This window comes from Perognathus longimembris, chromosome 3 (genome assembly GCF_023159225.1).
Source record: "Perognathus longimembris pacificus isolate PPM17 chromosome 3, ASM2315922v1, whole genome shotgun sequence".
NCBI classification, from domain to species: domain Eukaryota; kingdom Metazoa; phylum Chordata; class Mammalia; order Rodentia; family Heteromyidae; genus Perognathus; species Perognathus longimembris.
Genome location: NC_063163.1, coordinates 37,801,927 through 37,822,611, shown reverse-complemented (window position 1 = coordinate 37,822,611; position 20,685 = coordinate 37,801,927). Strand labels below are relative to the sequence as shown.

The 20,685-nt window shown below is 36.6% G+C and overlaps 1 protein-coding gene across 1 annotated transcript in view; it reads left to right on the top strand.

The window, feature by feature from the left end:
- Vwa8 (von Willebrand factor A domain containing 8) overlaps positions 1–20,685 on the top strand; it is a 258,527-nt gene that overhangs the window by 31,375 nt on the left and 206,467 nt on the right. The window contains exons 5-10 of the mRNA XM_048341294.1: positions 6,981–7,148; positions 11,520–11,684; positions 12,545–12,594; positions 13,295–13,403; positions 15,548–15,652; positions 19,432–19,563. Of these exons, the coding sequence (XP_048197251.1) occupies positions 6,981–7,148; positions 11,520–11,684; positions 12,545–12,594; positions 13,295–13,403; positions 15,548–15,652; positions 19,432–19,563 (729 nt within the window). The remainder of the gene's footprint in view (positions 1–6,980; positions 7,149–11,519; positions 11,685–12,544; positions 12,595–13,294; positions 13,404–15,547; positions 15,653–19,431; positions 19,564–20,685) is intronic.

The window sequence follows — 20,685 nt, the reverse complement described above, 5'->3', positions numbered from 1 at the left end:
CACCTCCTAACATTATCCATTAGTGCTACTCTCCCTCTTCTTGCTGGTTTGGCCGCTGCCACTGCCTCCTCCTCCTGTTCCTCCTCTTCTTACTCTTCTCTCCTGCCCCCCCTTTTCTACTTTTATATTATACAATATTTGAGTTTCTGTGTGTAGATTATTTGATAACATGATGATCTCCAATTTTATTATTTCTCTGCATATGACATGTAATTCTTTTTAATGGTTGAATGACATTCCTTTTGTATATATATGCCATATTATATATACACACAAACATAGTATAAAGGAGAAAGTTTCATAGGCTGCTAAGAATGTGTATTCCACAGGTATTGGGTGAATAGTTTTAGAAATCTGTTAAGCCCATTTGATCTATGGTAAGGTTTTAATCATGATTTTTCTTTGTTGATTTGTTGTCATTATTGTTGTCTAGATGACTTTTTTCTGTTGAGTTGAGTGAATTATTGAGGTTATACACTTTTATTGTTTCTGTGCCTGTTTGTCACTTTATGTCCAATAGTGCTTGTTTTGTTCAATTAAATATAATAATGTTTGCTACATATATATCACAATTACTATATCTTTACAAAATTATTTGCTGGTATTAGTGTTTGAACTCAGGGCCTCTTGCTCACATTTGGCTTTTTTTGTCAGGGCCCTGTTTTGTGCTTAATACTTAGTATTTTTGGTTTAATTTTCAAAACATGCTTAGGAGTGAGAAGACATCCCCATCTTACTCATGAAGTAACTGAAACTTCTTAATACCGTACTATGTTACTTCCTTAAAATAGGAATGATGGTCATTATGTCAGGATGATTAATGATGACTCTATTCATAATAGCAGCTATTTTTTTAAAGTAAGTTAATCTTTTATTTTCATATAAATGGCAGCTCTGCCTGAATGTCAGTATCATGTTATTATGTATTCATAGTTTGTTGAATCATAGTTTATGGGTCATATTATAATCCAGACAACTGAAATGTGCTTTATAGTTGCAAAAATAGGCCAATTAGCTTTGCTTGATTGGGTCATACTATTAATGAGGCCAAAGTCATAATTTTCAAGCATGTGCAGATCCCTAGAGGCCATTCTCCTCAATCTTTCCCTAATGATATTTGTTGTTCTCTTGTAAAAGTAGGAGAACTTTTTTCAGTAAACCAATATTAATAGCAAACCAATATTAACAGCTACTATGTACACAGTCCTAGAAGCAGGGCTTTCTTGCCTTATTAGCCTATGGCAGAAAAGTAGAAGAGAAAAGCATTTGGGGGCAGAAGAAAAAGGAGGAGGGAAGAAGAGGGAGGATGAAGAAGGGGGAAAGGGCAGAGAGAGGAGAGGAGACAGACTAAACCTATCCTTTTATCTGGAACCCACCCACATTGGTTAACACTCAAAGGTAATGACATTAATCCACTCATGAGACAGAGCCTTTATGACCTAATTACCTTCAAAAGATCCCACCTTTTAACATTGTTGCATTGGGAATTAAGTTTCCAACACATGAAACTTGGGGAACATATTCAGACTGGAGCAGAAACCAAAAACCAATCTGATTCTATTTTGATGTTTTAAAATAAAGATCTTAAAATGTATGTGTGTTTTGAGCTTTTCTTTGGATGTTTCAGTTTGTTTACATTATGGCCCTTTTGAGTAAATTTGAAATGATTTTAATCTATTTTTATGAGTTATGTCTATCTTAATAATGATTTTTTTAAGCCAGCACTGGGGCTTGAACTCAGGACCTGGGTGCTGTCCCTGAGCTTTTTTTGCTCAAGACTAGTGCTCTACTACTTGAGACAGCTACACTCTGGCTCTTTGGTAGTTAATTAGAGATAAGAGACTTATGGACTTTTCTGCCAATACTGGCTTTGAACGTGATTTTCAGATCTCAACTTTCTGAAAAATTAGTATTACAGACATGAGCCACCAGTGCCCAGTTAATAATACATTTTAATAGGTTTGTTTTTTATAATACCACTTTAATTTTAAATTGTTATATTTTATATTGTACAGTACCCCTCGAGGGTATTCTCATTTAGTAAATGAGGGCAGTGACATCTAGATTAATTGTTTGCCTCAGGTCTGATATCAAATCAGAAGCAAATCTAGAACAAGAGCTTAGATACTTTTGATTTTAGGTCATGCTCCTACTTTTATCTTGAAATCCTGTATGTGCACCTGCTGGGTTGTTAAAGCTCTGATAGGAGATGTTTGGGTCAGAAGGATCTTTTGTGTTTTATTTCTGATTTTTATTTGGAAAAAATTAGATCTCTGGAAGTTTTGTAGTGCAAAGGACAGGAATAAATCCTCCCAAACTGGTATAATTTCTACTTTGACAACTATCACAATTGGTCATTTCACATAACAATGTATGTAGACTTCTTATTTATTTTTTAAAGATTTTGAGAGAAAAGTTATACTATGCTGTAATTCTTTATCAACCTATACACAAAATTAAAAAAAATCTAGGCTAATTCTCTCCTTTTGTTCCCTTCTGTTCTTGTAACAAGTGTAGGCTTAGATGCCTATCATCTTTCATATAATTTTTTTTTCTAAACTTACATAAGAGCATCTTTTAATGGAGCAACTACATTTTTGTTCCATAAATGCTAGTAGCCTGCTGTGAGCCACTTTTATACCAGCATGCCATAAAAGGTAATGTTCTCATCCTTTGACGATTCCAACATTTAGTGTTGTGATTCTGAACTTAAGTACTGAGCAAACAAGGCAATGAATGGTAGCATCAAGGCAGGGAGCAGAGATGCTTGAGTATAATACATGGAACATTTTTTCCTCCAATTAAGCTAGGATTTATGAATGGAACAAAATATTAGGATTCTTAATGGACTTTTTTGCTCTATTTGATTGCCACCAAGACTTTTTTTTTTTTAAATTGGAGCTGGCTTTATACCTCAGTCCTCAAATCTCAGCATCCTGAGTAGCTAGAATTGCAGGCCTGAGCCACCAACATCCTAGACTGTTAATAAATTAGATGTCTGTCATATGTACTCTTGAATCCCATTCCAGACTTTACATATATTCTGATCCAACATCACAAGCATCCTCCCCAGTTTTATTTCAGTAATTATCCATTCTCTTTCCTGTACTCCTCAGCTACATCTTCCTCCTCATTATTTAAACATAGCCAAGTCCTTGAAATATTTTTTTTAAATGACCATTACCTCATATACCATCTACAACCATGTCCCTTTTCTTCATGGCTAGTAATTTTATAGAATGCTGCTCAGTTTGGGTTTTCTCATTTTCCTCATGATGAGAAATTATGAATTTTTAGCAAGAATACTATAGAAGTATATTGTGCTCATCTTGGGCATTATATTAGAAGTGTAGTATGTGACATTAATAAATCTCATTCCCTGTGATATTTTTATTTGGCAATTCCTCTGGTATTACATTATTTGTCATTTTGTCATTTTGAATACCTTGTGGGAAGATATTTTGTGTCTACATAGATAACCAATTTCTCATTTGACCATTACCCACTATTTTTACTATCCATTGATAATTCTGGTATGTCACAGTTATTGTTGTGGTGCTTTAGATAGTATTATGGGTGAATTTTTCTATTATTATTTAATAATAAATGTTCTTAACTTGTTGGCTCTATTATGTACGTATACTTGTGTATATTTTGCTCTGGAAAAGAACATGCAGCACTAGGCAGATTTTCAAGAGATGATTAGATAATATTATCTTTTCCCATCTATCACTGGTTTCTCAACTTTCCCATCACAAACAACCCTTCCATTAGTGTATATGAAAGAGATCCTTTGTATAGTTCACATCTGTTTATGATCTTTCTATATGGCCTATTTTGAATTCATCTGAAAAAAATTCAATGTAGACTAGATCATAGTATACCTGAAGTGAAAAACAGCAAAGCTATGGTGTTCTGTCTTTCTTTTTTTCCCTTTTCTGTTGTCAAGGTTTTATTTCCCTGCCCATAATTGGTGAACCACAAGATTTTGATCTTTGTACCTCTAATTTTTATCTCAGAGAACATGTTTTTATCCCTGTGAAGTTCTTAAGTCAGTCACAATATTTAGACTTGTCGTATAAAAACTTTTGATAAAAATTTGGCTTAAAAAATAGCATTGAGAGCAGGGAATATGGCGTAGTGGAAGAATGCTTGCCTTGTATGCATGAAGCCCTGGGTTTGATTTCTCAGCACCACATGTATAGAAAAAGCCAGAAGTGGCACTGTGGCTCAAGTGGTAGATTTCTAGCCTTGAGCAAAAGGAAACGAGGGACAGTGCTCAGGTCCTGAATTCAAACCCCAGGACTAGCAAAAAACAAACAAAAACAAAAAACACACACACACACAAAAAACACAAAAAACCCAACAACCCCCAAAATGATAATATTTGTACAGGTGATAATAATTTCATTTTTATGAGCTTTGCTTTCTTGGAGCAAATAGACACATATAAAGAAACCTTAACTGACTCTTACCTAAAAAGTTTTTTATTAAGAAAGAAAGTTTGTTTTGAGATTTAATTTCCCAGAAAACATTTCTATGGCTTTGCCCTTTTACAAAACTAGCAAAAACAAGGTTTCTTTCTCTTTTTTATTCCTTAGGAGCTACTATAAGTCACTTCTATCTATTCATCATTCAAAAATACATAAATATGTATAAGAGGAAGAAATAAGTTACTTTATAGAAGAGAATAACAATATTTGCAACAATGATAGTTGATGAGTTATCTATTAGTTGATCTTGTACTTAAAATGGATGATTATCTTTTGCCTAATATGAGTTAATAAAATCTTATTTTTTTCATTGTTAATTGGCATAAAAGAAGCTCTGTTGTACCATGTAGAATTCATCCGTTTATTGCAAGGAAACAAGCAAGATTGATTTTAAACAATGAGTATCCTTTTTTTTGCCAGTCCTGGGGCTTGGACTCAGGGCCTGAACACTGTCCCTGGCTTCTTTTTGCTCAAGGCTAGCACTCTGCCACTTGAGCCACAGCGCCACTTCTGGCCATTTTCTGTATATGTGGTGCTGGGGAATCGAACCCAGGGCCTCATGTATATGAGGCAGGCACTCTTGCCACTAGGCCATATCCCCAGCCCATGAGTATCCTTTTTAATATTTGGAAAATCAATGCTACTTCAGGAATTTCCTTGGCTGTTAAAAAATTAGAGATAAATTCTTCATTCTTCAAATGTTTGACTTTTTTTGAAGCAGTACTAAATGGAAAATTAAATTTAAAGACATCACTGTAAGTAAACATTGAGATTCTCTGATAAAACAGCATCATTTATTCAAGTGATGGATATTACTACCAAATCCCTGTCACACTAGGACTACATGTAAGACAGCTTAATGTCAGGAAATGATCTTGCAGATGTATATTGTGATAGGCTTATATGCCAAATTAACCAGCTTAGACTACTAGGGAGAAGACTGGAAGTGTGAAGGGCTTGAGCTAAGGAAGGAGTGCAAAAGAATGAATTCAAGAAGTTATTGAGGATGTTAAATAATCAGAATGTAGAGACTAACTGAAGGTAGGAAATGAGATGGGAATCAAGGGACCTGTCGTGGGTGAATGGTTAGCTCACCTTAGTAGAAGAAGTGTAGGAAGTTTTCAGGAAAATACGTTTTATCTGTGTGATGGAACTCTGTGACTCTGTGCTCTGGGAAATATGAGCCTGCTGAGTCAATAGCACAAAAGTGTTGTCTTCCCTGTGGTTAAGATTACTCACCAGCAAGGGGCCAATTGGCTCATTTCTGTATTCCTAGCTACTCAAGAGGCCAAGAATTGAGGATTGAGGTTCCAAAGCCAGCATCATCACAAAAGGCCACAAAACTCTTATCTGCAATTAGTTACCAAAAAAATGGAAGTGGAAGTGTGGCTCAAGTGGCTACCCTTAAGTGAAAAAGCTAAAGGACAGTGTTCAGACCCTGAGATCAAGCCTCACTACTTGTACCAAAGAAGAAAAAAAAAAAAGATTGCTCATGAAGGACCTCATAGAGGAAGATGTTGCTAAGGATCTAATTCTGAACTGTTTATATTTAATGGGCACACAGAAAAAGAGAAACTCTTTTTCTAGGAAATGAAGTGTAATATGACCCCAAAAGGAGGGATGGTAACATAAATTTAGCACCTTAATCATGTCTGTAGTATGTGCAAGAAAGAGAAATATGCCTGAGGTTTTCTTTTCTTAATATGATTCTTAAGATCTTAAAGAAAAATATTGTTTTTTTCTATGTTGTTTAGAGCCTGTCAGTTAAAAAAGACTAGTTTTCTTGTTTTGTTTGTTACATGTCTAGTAATTTTTTTGGTGTTAAAATTTTTTGGTCTAATATCATTTTTGGATGGGGTTTTACCTTATTTTTCATTTTTCTCCATTATTAATTTACTTAAGGTTATTGAAAGACTTCTAATACTGGTGAAGTTAGTCTGTTTGTAGGCCCCTGTAAAACCTGACTCTTATTCTGTCTTTGTCAAGCGTGTAATGTTATCAGCCCTGAGGATAGACTAAACCCGGAATTCATTTCCATAATGACTCATTCACAAACATTATGGTCTTCAAGCCTTTTTGCCTACTTTATTTGATCTTCATGTTTGTGGAATAGATGGACTAAATGGTTAGCTTCATTTCCCTTTTCTAATTAAGGAATGTGTCCCCTTATTTGTGTTACCTGTTTATAGGTAGCTTACTTTTCTATTTCATTGGGTATCTAAAATGTTAATGCTAAAAGAACCTTAGAGAGTTTCTCTTTCAGCCTCTTCATTTTACAAATGAATAAACAGGTCTGAAGAGGTAAAAATCACTTGACTAAGATCATGTAGATGGAGGAAACAAGCACAAAATTATCTTGAATGCAACGTTCTGCATTCACAGTGCCTATAACAAGAAATGTAGGTTTAGTTTTCAGTGCAAGTGAAATCAGGCCAGGTCTTGCTACCTTAAGTATTCTCGTTTTGCTTTTGTGTTTCTTGGATATAGTGTGCAGTTCGTGCTGCCACAGAAGGCAGAATTCTTGTTTTGGAAGGCTTGGAAAAGGCGGAAAGGAACGTTCTTCCTGTGTTGAACAACTTGCTGGAAAACAGAGAGATGCAGCTAGAAGATGGACGTTTTCTGATGTCTGCTGAGCGCTATGACAAACTTCTTCAAGTAAGAGAAGGAAAATGGATTGCTTTGCCTTTGCTGTCAAGTCATGGTATCTTGTGATATGAAGCATGGTTCTATGGAATTAGGACAAATGTTCAAATGCCCCCCCCCTTTTTATAGCAAATTGATGGGGTAATTAAATAATGAGTTTGTGGTTTTGCAAGGCTGTTTGCAGACCATGTCAGAAGACTTCCCAGATTTCTATTCCTTTTCTTTTTGTCAGCTTAATAATTATCCTTTCCTACTAATTTTTTCTCTACTTCCTCACTTTCTTCCTTCTCTCAACACCAACTTATTAAAAGTGTAGACAGTGCTGGGTTCATGGATACCCATATACATACATATATATATAATGTATGTATATATATAAATACATCTTTCTTCCTATAATGGCTTTCTTTCAGGTATTTGCATGCCCTCTTTTCTATATATGTGGTGCTGAGGAATTGAACCCAGGGCTTCATGTGTATGAGGCGAGCACTTTGCCACTAGGCCATATTCCCAGCCACTGCATGCCCTTTTATCTCCTTTAAGATTTTACTCAAATGTTAAATTTTCAATGAAACCCATCCTGACCCTCCTATGTTGTCTTCTAATGTCCCATGTTGTCTTTTTACTTCTGTTTTTAGTTCATTGTCCACCTCCCTCTACTAGAAAACATTTTGCAGGGGCAGGGATTGTTTTTGCTGGTATTATCTCAAACTCCCTGAATAATGCTTGGCACATGATGGCTATTCAATAACTACTCATTGAATGAGAAAAAAAATACAATAAAAATGCTGCGCATGTAAAGAGAGCAAAACTTTTGAGTAAAGGACTCTTTTTTTTCTTTTTTGCCAGTCCTGGGGCTTGAATTCAGGGCCTGAGCACTGTCCCTGGTCACTTCTGGCCTTTTTCTATATATATGTGCTGAGGAATTGAACCCAGAGTTTCATGTATACGAGGTAAGCACTGTTGCTACTAGGCCATATTCCCAGCCCAAGTAAAGACTCTTAAGGAGCTGTGGGAAGTGGCACTGTGGTGCAAATGGTAGAGCACTAGCTTGAGCTGAAGAGCTCCGGGACAACACCCAGGTAGGCCCAGAGTTCAAGCCCCACAACTGACAAAAAAAAAAAAAAAAAAAAAAAAAAAAAGAAAGGAAGGAAGGAAGGAAGAAAAAAATGAGACAAAGGAGCTGTGGGAGTGTTTAGCCCTTGTTCATTTGTCTCCAGCTGCCACACACCACACACTGGAACCTTTGTAGTCTCTGAGACTGATGGCTCTTTTGCATTCTAGGATTTGGTACTTCTCTTATACCTGCTCTGTATAGATACATAGGTGGCTCATCTTACTACCCAGGTGTTGCAGATTGTTCAAGAACAAGATATGTTTCTTACACCTTTTTGATCTTGTGCCTAGAATGCTAATACGATCTCCGAACAGATCAGGCACTGAATAATAGATGTGGATGCCAGAAAGTCTGTTTGAATAGAAGCTTTATGGCTGGGCTAGTAGCATCCTATTGTGATTCTTGCCATATGATTCTATTTCTCTGCAGTCTGTCTTGCAACCCTTTTAGCAGTCTGTTTATTTGCTGTTTTTGGAGTTTCTAGATGGTGTTTTCCTTGTGCAATAGAGTAATTTTCTTCTAGGTCTATCTAAATATTCTTTCACTCTAATACAATTAGAAGGAGATAGTGAATAAATAAAAAAAGTTAGGTTCATTCCTTTACATTATTATAGTTCATTTGCTAAAATAAAAACAATTTTTATTATTGTCTTTAAGAGTAGGTAGACATTATACAGAACACTCTTTATATACTTCCTCATTATATGACCTTCCTACTAGAGGTTATATTATTTACCAGTTATTTAGCAATTTACAGAAAAATGTTACTAAGAACATGAAGTCTTTTTTAAAGACATTGGCATTACTTTATGACAAAAAGTTTTATGTTTTTTTTATTTTTATAGTGGAATTCCACACAAAGTTATTGAACATATTTGGATGGGGAAATAGACCATATGTTTATTATTATCAGATGAGAAGAGTTTGCTACATTATTTTTCTCAAACTAAATACCAGTATAAATACATACTTTTTGCTGACAAGTTCTATTTCTGTATTCATAAGGCTATCTCATGAGAACCTTGAGAATATGGATAAAATCCCTTACCAGACACTTTCATTTTAGGACAGTTTTGATTATGAACAGATTCCGGTACTATAACTTAAGTTCCACTTATATCTAGCTAGATTCAACATAATAACTTTAGTATTTTAAAAATGTGTTTTATAGTGTGATTCTATTTATGACCTTAGTTATAATTTAAAATGTTTATTTTAAAAATTAATTTATGTAATTAGTCAATAGAGTTTTCCAATTATATGCAAGAGGCAATAAGTTCTCTTGAGCTTAGATTTAGCATGAGGCAGTTGTTTAATAATAGAAATTTGCAAAAGATATAATAAAGTGGTATAAAGGTGCTTCTAAGGGGCGGGGAGAAGAACATTTTTTAATGAGGATGTTAGTAGCTGAGCTACTGCTATGTAAAATAGCAGTGTTGGTGAAGCATGATGTGTTTGGAGAGTTGCAGTTGTGAGGTGGCTAGGAGTACAGGGTCATAGGAGGTGGGGTTGCTGAGACTAGGAGCCAGAAACAAATTGTCCCAGGAAAGGCATTGAGTCATATTCAAAATTTCTACACTGATGTGTATGCTATGACCTCGTAAGACCTAAAGAATGCTTCCTCTGAAACTGTATGCACGTTCATGGAAACTGCAAGGAGCAAAATGTCCTTACCTTAAATAGAGAGGGAAGAAACTGACACTCAGGACCAGTTGCTTTTCCATACATTATTACATTGAGTTTTCACAGCAGTCATAATAAGTAGCCAGTTTGTTTCCAGTTTATAGATAGGAAGGCTGTGGCTCCTAGGATAAAATAACATTTCATTGGTCATTTAGCTGGAGTGTGCAACCAAGGGGTTGAGCTGGGAATTGTGACCAAAACCTATACTGTTTCATTCTGTCAGCTCTGCCATATACAGAAGCATGGTAAGTTACATAATGCCTTTAACTTCAGTTTGATCATTTATATAAAGAGATTGTCTGCTTGGATTGTAGTTTATTAAATGAGAAATTCTGAGGAATGAAATGAGAACTTCTGGAAAATTAAATGAGAAAAATTCATGGAATGTACTTAGCATATAGTAAGCTTTCAAAACATGTTAGTTATTACTAATAATGGCTTGGTAGAAATATACCCACAAATAAAATGATCTTTGTGAGATCTCTAGCCATTCTTCATTATGCAAGTAGTCTGCTCTTTTAGTGCTACCTTTTTTTTCTATTTTTTTTCTTATTTATTGTCAAAGTGATGTACAGAGAGGTTACAGTTTCATACATTAGGCCTTGGGTACATTTTTTTGCACTATTTGTTACCTCCTCCCTCATTTCCCCCTTTCTCCTCCCCCTTTCTCTCTCTACCCATGAGTTGTTCAGTTGGTTTACACCAAATGGTTTTGCAAGTATTGCTTTTGGAGTCGTTTGTCTTTTTATCCTTTGTCTTGTGATTTTTTTTTTTTTTTTTTTTTTTTTTTGGCCAGTCCTGGGCCTTGGACTCAGGGCCTGAGCACTGTCCCTGGCTTCTTCCCGCTCAAGGCTAGCACTCTGCCACTTGAGCCACAGCGCCGCTTCTGGCCGTTTTCTGCATATGTGGTGCTGGGGAATCGAACCTAGGGCCTCGTGTATCCGAGGCAGGCACTCTTGCCACTAGGCTATATCCCCAGCCCTGTCTTGTGATTTTGATATTCCCTTTTACTTCCCTAGTAGTACTACCTTTTGTGCCTCTGATCATTTATTTCCTTTACCTTCCTGACTTGGTTCCTCATGGTACTAAGGCCTGGTGATCTGACCCAAAACCCTTTGTTCCTTGGTGTGTGAACTGCCTTTTCCCCCTTGCTGGTCTCAATGCTTGAACTCAGGGCTTCATGTTCTTACGTGTCTTGTTTGCTTACTGCTGTGCTCTGTCACTTTAACCACATCTCTAATTAGCTTTTTTGATAGTTAACTGGACACAGAATCTCCTAGACCTTTCTTTCCTGGCTGGCTTTGACCCTCCAACCTTCAGGTCTCAACTTGTGAGTAGCAAGAATTACAGATATGAGCCATCAGCACTAGGCTGTGTGTTAACTTTCTAACACCCGTCTTCAAGTTGAGCCTTCCCTGGCGTACTGATTCTCATTCACTTTGCTCTCATCCTTGACACCTTGATATTGAGAGTATTCTCAAAGACAGTCCTTTCAACATTTGGGCTTATTTCTTAGGCCTGTCACCTCCTATAGTTGCAACATATATCGCTTATGCTGTTATTCTGATCTCTGGCTTTCTTAGGATCACACTAAAGCAGAGTTGGATGCCTGGAAGATTGTCCGAGTTAGTGAAAATTTCCGAGTGATTGCCCTGGGTTTGCCAGTCCCCAGGTACTCTGGGAATCCATTAGACCCCCCTCTCCGTTCTCGATTTCAAGCCAGAGATATTTATTTTTTACCCTTCAAGGTAAGTGTGACCAAGGATAGTTAATTTTTTAAAACAACTTGTTTATAACAGGAAATTCAATTCTATAAAATGTTGCTGTGTTTTAAAATGTCTCTCTTAGCAGTTATAGGAAAAAAGGATATTGTGATATTATTTGTTTGAAAGAGGTTTTGTTTTTCTTTGCTTTGCCTTTGAGGTTAGCCTCAAACTTGTAATCCTTCCACCTGAGCTTCCTTAGTGCTGGGATTATAGGCATGAACCACCATGCCCAGACTCAAAGATTTTTTTTTTTTTTTTGCTAGTCCTGGAGCTTGGAACTCAGGGCCTGAGCACTGTCCCTGGCTTCTTTTTACTCAAGGATAGCACTCTACCACTTGAGCCACAGAATCACTTCTGGCCTTTTCTATGTGGTGCTGAGGAATTGAACCTAGGGCTTCTTTATACGAGGTAAGCACTCTTGCCACTAGGCCATATCCCCAGCCCTCAAAGATTTTTTTTTAAAGACTGACTTTTTGTTTAAAACCATATAGGATGTATCCAGAATGATTTTCTTGGGGCTGGAAATATGGCCTAGTGACAAGAGTGCTTGCCTCGTATACATGAAGCCCTAGGTTCGGTTCCTCAGCACCACATATATAGAAAAGGCCAGAAGTGGTGCTGTGGCTCAAGTGGTAGAGTGCTAGCCTTGAGCAAAAAGAAGCCAGGGACAGTGCTCAGGCTCTGAGTTTAGCCCCAGGACTGGCCAAAAAAAAAAAAATAATAATTTTCTTAATGGATTATGCAATGTCTGCTTAATTAAAAGTTTGTATTATGTCTATAAAACACTAACACTTAATCTGTTGTATCCCTTATTAATTTGATATGTTTCTATGTTATTTTAGGACCAACTTAAACTACTATATTCAGTTGGATCTAATGTTCCTGCTGAAAGGTAAGTGTGCTTTTATAAGTATGGGACACTTAATATTGAATTTATTTTCTGTTTACTGATTGATGGATTTATTTGCACAAGAATTATTCTTTGAAGGAATTTTTAATGTTATGAGGTTTGAAAAGTGTGGTGATAAAATTCATGAAAGAATCATCTTTAATGGCAAAAGTTCCATTTCTAGTAGAGTTGAATAATAATTTAGTTTGACATAGTGTAGTTAAGTACCATCATTTCAAATTGTTGGAGCTATTTGTGCTTGAGAATAAATGCTTCACAGATTCACCAGCATTTGAAATGAGTTCTATAGAATGAGTTAGATTTTTCTAGATACAGAGTGTAACCAAGAAATTTGAACTGATTTTTCTTAAAAACACACAAGATAAGAGTTGTGCTTTGCTCTTATCATTTAAAATGTTTTTAGTGGCTACAACTTAGCTTTGGGATTGAACAGTGTAGCCAATGAGGCTGGTTGAAAAAGGTCACATACTGTGATGGATTTAGGAAACATATCAGTGTAACTAACCAGCCTCTTGAGTTTCAAATAGAATATTATGGTGTGGAGCCATTGTTCATTAAGAAGTAATCGTGAGGACCATCTTTTAAGATTGAATTCTCATAGCTGTTTTATGTTAAATGTATTTGTGCATTTTATGTTTTAAAATGATTCAAGAAAAATTGTGTGTCTTCTTTTCTCTCTTAGACTTTCTCAGCTCTTGTCCTTTGCCACAACTCTCTGTTCCCAAGAATCTTCGACTCTTGGACTTCCAGATTTTCCTCTAGATAGTTTGCCAGCTGCAGTTCAAATCTTGGTATGTATAAATTGATGAGTGCTATGCCCAAATATAGCAAAAGAAATTTGAAAGTTAATCATTGGAGGTAAATCACTCATATTGTTCTATAAACAATGGTTCTTGGGATTGATTTGTTGTGCTGTGTAGTAAACTGCACAGACAGCTGAATTTCTAAAGAGCTTGTAGCTTTGGAGAACAGAAGGTAGACATGCAAACTCAGTGCCTGATTGAGTGAAAAGTATGCCACTGAGGCAGATAGCACCAATCAGTCATTTGTTAATGTTTGTCCCAAAGGACACAGTTTCCCAGTTCTCCAAGCTTGTGAGGAAAGTTGACTGCAGGTATCCAAGGATGGTCTTCCTAGAAAGACCTGTGGCAGCTTTGTGGGGTGGGAAACCTGGCGGCCCACACAGATGACATGAGCAGACCTGAGGGGGATTTGGTGCAGCACTGACATAGTCCTCTACACTTACACAAAAGGTATGGTTCGAATGATGGAGAGACCTAGGCAGAGGGCGCAAGCAAAGGTTATCAGTCACAGAAGGGCCTGGTACTTTTAGAGAATTCGAACAAGCTGTGTTATCCTAGAGAAGGCATTGCATGATAAAAAGAGATTAGAATAGTATTGTGATGTATTTTGTATGGCTAGTGGAGTTGCCTGGATTTTATGATAAGGAAGAAGTGGCTAATAAGTAAGCATTATGAAGTAGGCAAGGTATGAAATGATCAGAATTAAGTTAGAGGAAGACACCTCTGTTGGAGCAAGGATGACTAGGGAGAGCTTTGGTACATAAGGATAAATGGAAGACTCTTAGGAAAAGTTGATGAGACCCTCCTGAAGAGACCATCATCTAAATGGTGGGAGATACTGCTTTAGGGTATTATTGTTAATAAGGTCCGTGTGTGTGTGTGTGTGTGTGTGTGTGTGTGTGTGTGTGTGTGTGTGTGTGACTAGAATTTAGACTCAGGTATTTGTGTTTGCTAAGCCAATACTGTACCATTTGAGCCATACCTACAGCCATTTTTTGTCTTAATTACATTTCAGATAGTCTTGTGCTTTTTGTCCAAACTTTTTTTTCAGACTGCAATCCTCTTACCTCTGCCTTCCACACAGCACAAGCATATATCACTGTGCCTAGCTTATTGGCTGAGATGGGAGTCCCCCTAACTTTTGGCCAGAATGGCTTCAAGCTGTGATCTTCCAGATATCTCTGCTTCCCAAGTTGCTGGAGTTATAGGTGTGAGCTGCTAGGGCCAGCCTAACTTTCTTGCTTTCAATTTTTTTCCCCTAATGTTTACAGCGAGGCAGGCAATTATTCTTAGGCATTGTTTACACTGTCATGTACATCAAGTAACATTTCCCTTCCTTTTTATCTTATACTTTTCATTCCTTCTGGTTTTGCTTACATAGTTTTTTTTACTTTAAAAATCCTAAGTCAAAAAAAGAAAGACAGTAAAACAAACACTTATAATTCCTTTACATAGAAGCACCAGTTGTTAATATATTGTTCCATCAGCTTGCATAAATTCTTTTCCCCAGTTGTTTTTCCTTAATCATTGAAATTAAATTGCACTATTCTCTTAAACCTTAAGCACATGTCTTTGAAAAATTAGAAGGTATTTTATCTAATCAAATGTTGCCTGTTAGGTGTAATATGATAGTAACTTGATAGAATCATTTAGCAGAAAATTTATATTGACTTTTTTTTTTGTATTCACCCATCAATAACTCTTTAAAGTGGAGTGAATAAATCTGGAAGTGCAATTTGATTTCAGGGGGATAAGTAAAGTACACTCCCTAACTTTATAGTTAATAATTGCAAAGTCAGGTGGATGTAAGTGAGCTGAATCCAAATTAGGATTAGGTTCCTTAGGATGTGTATGTGTGGTTTTAGATGTGTCCAATCCATATATTGTAGGCTCATGTTATGGATAATTGGTTATCTAGGTCTAAAGCTTAAGCAGAGTTAGGAGTAGGCATAGATGAATGGGAGCCATCAGAGATGGCTTCATGAATAAAAGGAGTGAGTGATGTTACCTGGAGAAAGAAAAAGAAATACTTGCTTGTCTACACATGTGGAATACTAAGGAAATTTCAATGGTTATATACATTTCAGATCATTTTTCTGTGATTATTCCTATGTATGTCTGCTTGCAAATAGGATTCCTTTCCTATGATGTCAATCAAACAAGCAATTCAGTGGCTGTATCCATACACTATTTTACTAGGACATGAAGGGAAAATGGCTGTGGAAGGTGTTTTAAAAGTAAGTATCCCCTTTCCCTTCTTTTCTTGCCTTTCATTTCCGTTTTTTCCCTTTTTTCTTTTTTCCAAATGTCTCCTATTCCCCCCCCCCCTTTGTTTAGCCTTTCCTTCTCTTCTTTCCCAGACTTGGAGGCACTAGTTGCTAGTAACAAGAAAACAGTGACAGGGAAGCAGGCACTGTGGGTTAACATGGCTAGATTTCGTACAGTGAGAAATAAGAAAATCATTGCAGCAAATAAGAATTCATTAAGGATAATGAGAGCTGTGTTTGACACTATTTGAGAAGGGGTTTATAAACATGGAGAGGGGAAATGCATGAATGAATCCTGAGGTGTTAGATTGGAATTGAAAATGTGATCATGAATCATGGGCTTCTTCAACATACATGAACAAGTAGGTATAATAATAGAGTGTGTGTAGTGTGAGAGTAGAGAGTGTGTAGAGTTTGTGTACATATATTGCTTTGTTCTATCATTTGAGAAAGCTTAAAACCTATGATCTTACCCAGTGCTTAGACATTGATTTCTAAATACCACAGTGCCCTAAAAAGAATCAAAACTCCTTAGACAAAGGGCTAAGACAAGTAACAAGCTTGATAAGAAATGTACTCACTGCCTTACCTATGAAACTGTAACCCCTCTGTACATCACTTTGACAATAAATTAATTAATTTTTTAAAAAAAGAAATAGATAAGATGAGCCTGGAATATCTGTTGTTCCAGAGAGTAAAGACATTTTCAACAAATGATGTTGATACATTTAAAATGACAGAGGAGCTGGGGATATGGCCTAGTGGCAAGAGTGCTTGCCTCGTATACATGAGGCCCTGGGTTCAATTCGCCAGCACCACATATACAGAAAATGGCCAGAAGTGGTGCTGTGACTCAAGTGGCAGAGTGCTAGCCTTGAGCAAAAAGAAGCCAGGGACAGTGCTCAGGCCCTGAGTCCACGCCCCAGGACTGGCCAAAAATAAATAAATAAATAAATAAAATAAAATGACAGAGGAACTAGCTTGCATCAAACAGGAATCAAAATGTCCTTATTGAAAAACAAGTTTTAGAAATATGAAAGAGAAGCAAAAATCTATTTAATATGGAATGTTTAGTGGTAATTATAGAAGGAATTACAGAAATATTAAAATTACCATCAGAATAGTGGTTGATTTAAGTTGTCACCAAAAGATGTTAGAGCTGGTGGATAGACTTCTATGAAGAACTGGATATTGATAGAATCTCTGAACATTTTATAAAATGGTCAGTTGATTAAAAAGTTGATTACAAAATACTCAGCTGATTACAAAAAGGCAAGTGATATTTTTCCAGTAAAATCAACCTTACCACATGGGACAAACTGGGATTGTGTGTCTTCCAAATGTGGTTCTAAGAAGAGCATTGTTCTGGCTATGAATAGATACTGTATTCCTCCTAGGTGAAAGATCTGCATTCTTTACTATTTAGGCCATGATTGCCAGGGAAAGGCTGAAGAAATACCCCAGGTTGAAGGAGATTAATATTACATTTATTTTAGGATCTGGAAAAAGGAAAACGGGAGCTTATCTTTGAATCAACATCTGAGCAAAATTGGCACTTGTCAGTGAAGCAGAGCATCTGGTGTGCAAGATCAAAGGCTCCTTAGTTCCAGAGAAGTTTTTCAATGCCCTCCACACCATGGCCCTACCCTGCCCCTGCCCTTGCTCTGGGAACCAGAGAGCATGTGCAAGGAGGATATGCTGATGAAACAAAGCGATGTCCAGTTTTCTGTAGAACAACTGAGGAAAGATAAATCTAGATAAGTCAGTATGATCAAAGGACCCAAATAGGGAAACGGATGTGTTTCTACTCCCTAATTTCAAAACTCTTCTATATGTATAGAATGCTTTCAGTGTGGTACATTTTCTGAAAATAACTAATACTGCTTCATTTTGTTTGATTTTTTTTTTGCTTGTTTGTTTGATTTTTTCTTTTTTTTTGAGGCAGAGTCTTATCCTGTGGCCCTACTAATTCCAAATATGGAATCCACTAGCCTCTGCCTCCCAAGTGCTGGGATTAGAGGTATATACCACCACTCCTAGCTGTTTCTTCTTTATTTTGGCCTTTATAGTGAGAAAAAAAAAACAGGAAAAATTACTAAAGCTGTATATTACAAGCAGGAGTGATTTTAATTTTGGTTGTAGATATTTTTTAAAAAGGAAAAATGGATTGACATTACTAAGATAAGAGAACAAAAATGCAATTATCTTCTCCCATCTTTTTTTGTCAGTTGTGGGGCTTGAACTCTGGGCCTAGGTATTGTCCCTGAGCTCTTCAGCTCAAGGCTAGTGCTTTCTACCTGTTGAGCCACTTCTCTTCTCTCATCTTACTTAACAGTCTACTCATTGGTAGAATACTTTGGGACTCTGTTCTAGGGTATTCTCCTTGATCTATTCATCCAAATTTCTGTATGTTTTCAAATCATTAGCATAACCTAATGGCCTTTAAATAATTTTGATAAGAGAGGAACTTCATTAAATTTAGAAAAATGTTTCTAATTGAAAAGTGGAAATATCTATTATAGAGCAAGTGAAGAGGCAGTGTATTTATTCTGAACCAAAGGTTGTCATGGAAATTAGTGAATGATGTTATATAAAGGATGTATCCCTTTGAACTTTTATGTAATCACTTAATTAAATTGTATTTTAAGGAAAAATTATTACACACTAAAATTGTATTCAGCCAAAAATGGGATTTTTTTTTTCTGAAGTAGCTATAAAAATGGCTCCAATGACTTTTTCTTTTGCCAGTCCTGGGGCTTGAACTCAGGGCCTGAGCACTGTCCCTGGCTATGTTTTGCTCAAGGCTAGCACTCTGCCACTTGAGCCACAGTGCCACTTCTGGCCTTTTCTGTATATGTGGTGCTGAGGAATTGAACCCAGGGCTTCATGTATATGAAGCAAGTACTCTTGCCACTAGGCCATATTTCTAGCCACCCCAATGACTTCCATGACACTTATTATGTTCCATTCATGTGCCGTGGTTATAAAATTGCTTCTAGCTTCTTAAAATCCATCCTGCTTCGTTATGTGTTTGCCTTTCCATGGTCGTAACAGATGCATCCAGGCTTCTCATTCCAAACCTTGCCTCTCAGTTCCACCTAAGTAGAACCCCTCATAACCATGGTTGAGTCGATACATTCCCTTGGCGACTTAGAAACGAGGTGCTGCAGCTTAACTGATAATATAATCCACATCATCAAATCCACACCATCATTTTTTTTTTTTGCTGAGAAACCCAGAAAGAACTTGCCCTGAGTGTTTTCATCCAGTTTAGTGAACAGTAACTGAACATCCCATATTTGGCAATGATTATGTTGTAACATGTACAGAAATATAAGACACAGAAGCAGATATTGTGTGGTCTGCCCAGGCGAGACTCACAGCCTGCTTAGAGCATCAAACATGTCAACAAATGACTATTTTAACATAACACTCCATACCACATGAGTAACTGCTCTGGTGAAAGCAGTGACAGTGTGAAGTAGGCCAATGGAAACAAATTGAATAGACAGGATGATGATAGACATTTCTCACTGATAAAAATAGGGTGGGTTGGGAACTTTAGTAAAATCAATGTTAACAATTGGTTTAAGTAGAAAGTTATTAATGGAAAATAGAAAACTTCTCATTAATATTGTTAGCTCTCCTTTCTACTATAGAATGAATTTCAGTTATAATTGAAGTCCTCAAAATATGTAACATTAATTCTAAAAGGAAAGGCAAGTGACAGACTTTTTGCAATTTTACAGCGCTTTGAGCTCCAAGATTCAGAAAGTTCTCTGCTTCCTAAAGAGATTGTAAGAGTGGAGAGGGTGAGTGAAAACCATGTCTCCCAAGCCTGTGTGACTCTTCGAGTTGGAGGAAAAGAGGTAGTCATTAAGGTAATTGCAGGTATTATTCTAAAGTTTGCCTTGTTCTGCGTGTGTGTGTGTGTTTATGTGTGTGTGTGTATGTGTATGTGTGCTTGTGCTTACATGCATGTGTGTATACATGTTCATGTGTGTGAGTTCTGGGGCTTGATGCCTCATGCTCTCACTTGGCTTTTTTGCTCAAGGCTGTTCCTCTACCACTTGAGCCACACCTTCACTTCTGGCCTTTTGCTCATTAATTGGAGATAAGAAAATCACAGACTTTTCTGTCTGGGCTGGCTTTAAATCACAATCTTTAGATCTCAGCCACTAGCAACCAGCTCTGTTCTGATCATTTTAATAAGCTAAATTAGGTATAGAATTCCCTTATAAATTTCTGGCTTTATAGCACCCCAACCATATATCTCTATGTGTCCAGAGTCATGTATGTTTGTAAGTGGGAAAGTTCAAGAGAAGCAGGATCACCTTTCTTCAAAAATCCAAAGTTAACCTCTGGTAAAAATCTGTAGTCCTTCATAAGAAACATGTTTTCAAATAAGTCTTCCTCAGCTTTAGGAAACACTTAAAAGAGGAGCTGTTCTGGTTGAACAGCTTTTAGTAGAAGAGAATTATATTTGGTTATGAGCTCCATCTGCCTGCCTGCTTCCCTTTCTTCGAACCCTAGCTTTTAGGGTCCTCTGTGCCCCAAGATGGTGTAGGAAACTAGAAAGCATAATTCCAAATGCTGACAATATGACTACAGAATACAGGAAAGCATAAATGCCTACTTTCTCCTATGTTGTGATAGAGTAAACTTTCATGATAAAATGAAAAAATAAAAGGTGGTTTATAATCTCACTCATACTTGGAATCTAAAACTGTTGACCTCATAGATATTCAGAGTAAATTAGTGGCTATCAGATAAAGTTAGTAAGTGGATACTAAGTTTTGCAAATATAGAAGCAAAAGTTCTGCTGGTATATTATTGAATAGCATGGTGACTATAGATAATAGTAAAGTACTGTATGTTTCAGAAAGCTAAGAGAAAGGAATTTCAAAGTTTTCTTCATATAGGAGATATGTACATTAAAAACATTACATGATGTATACATGTATCAAAACATCACATAATAATCCAGTGGTCTAAATAATTTT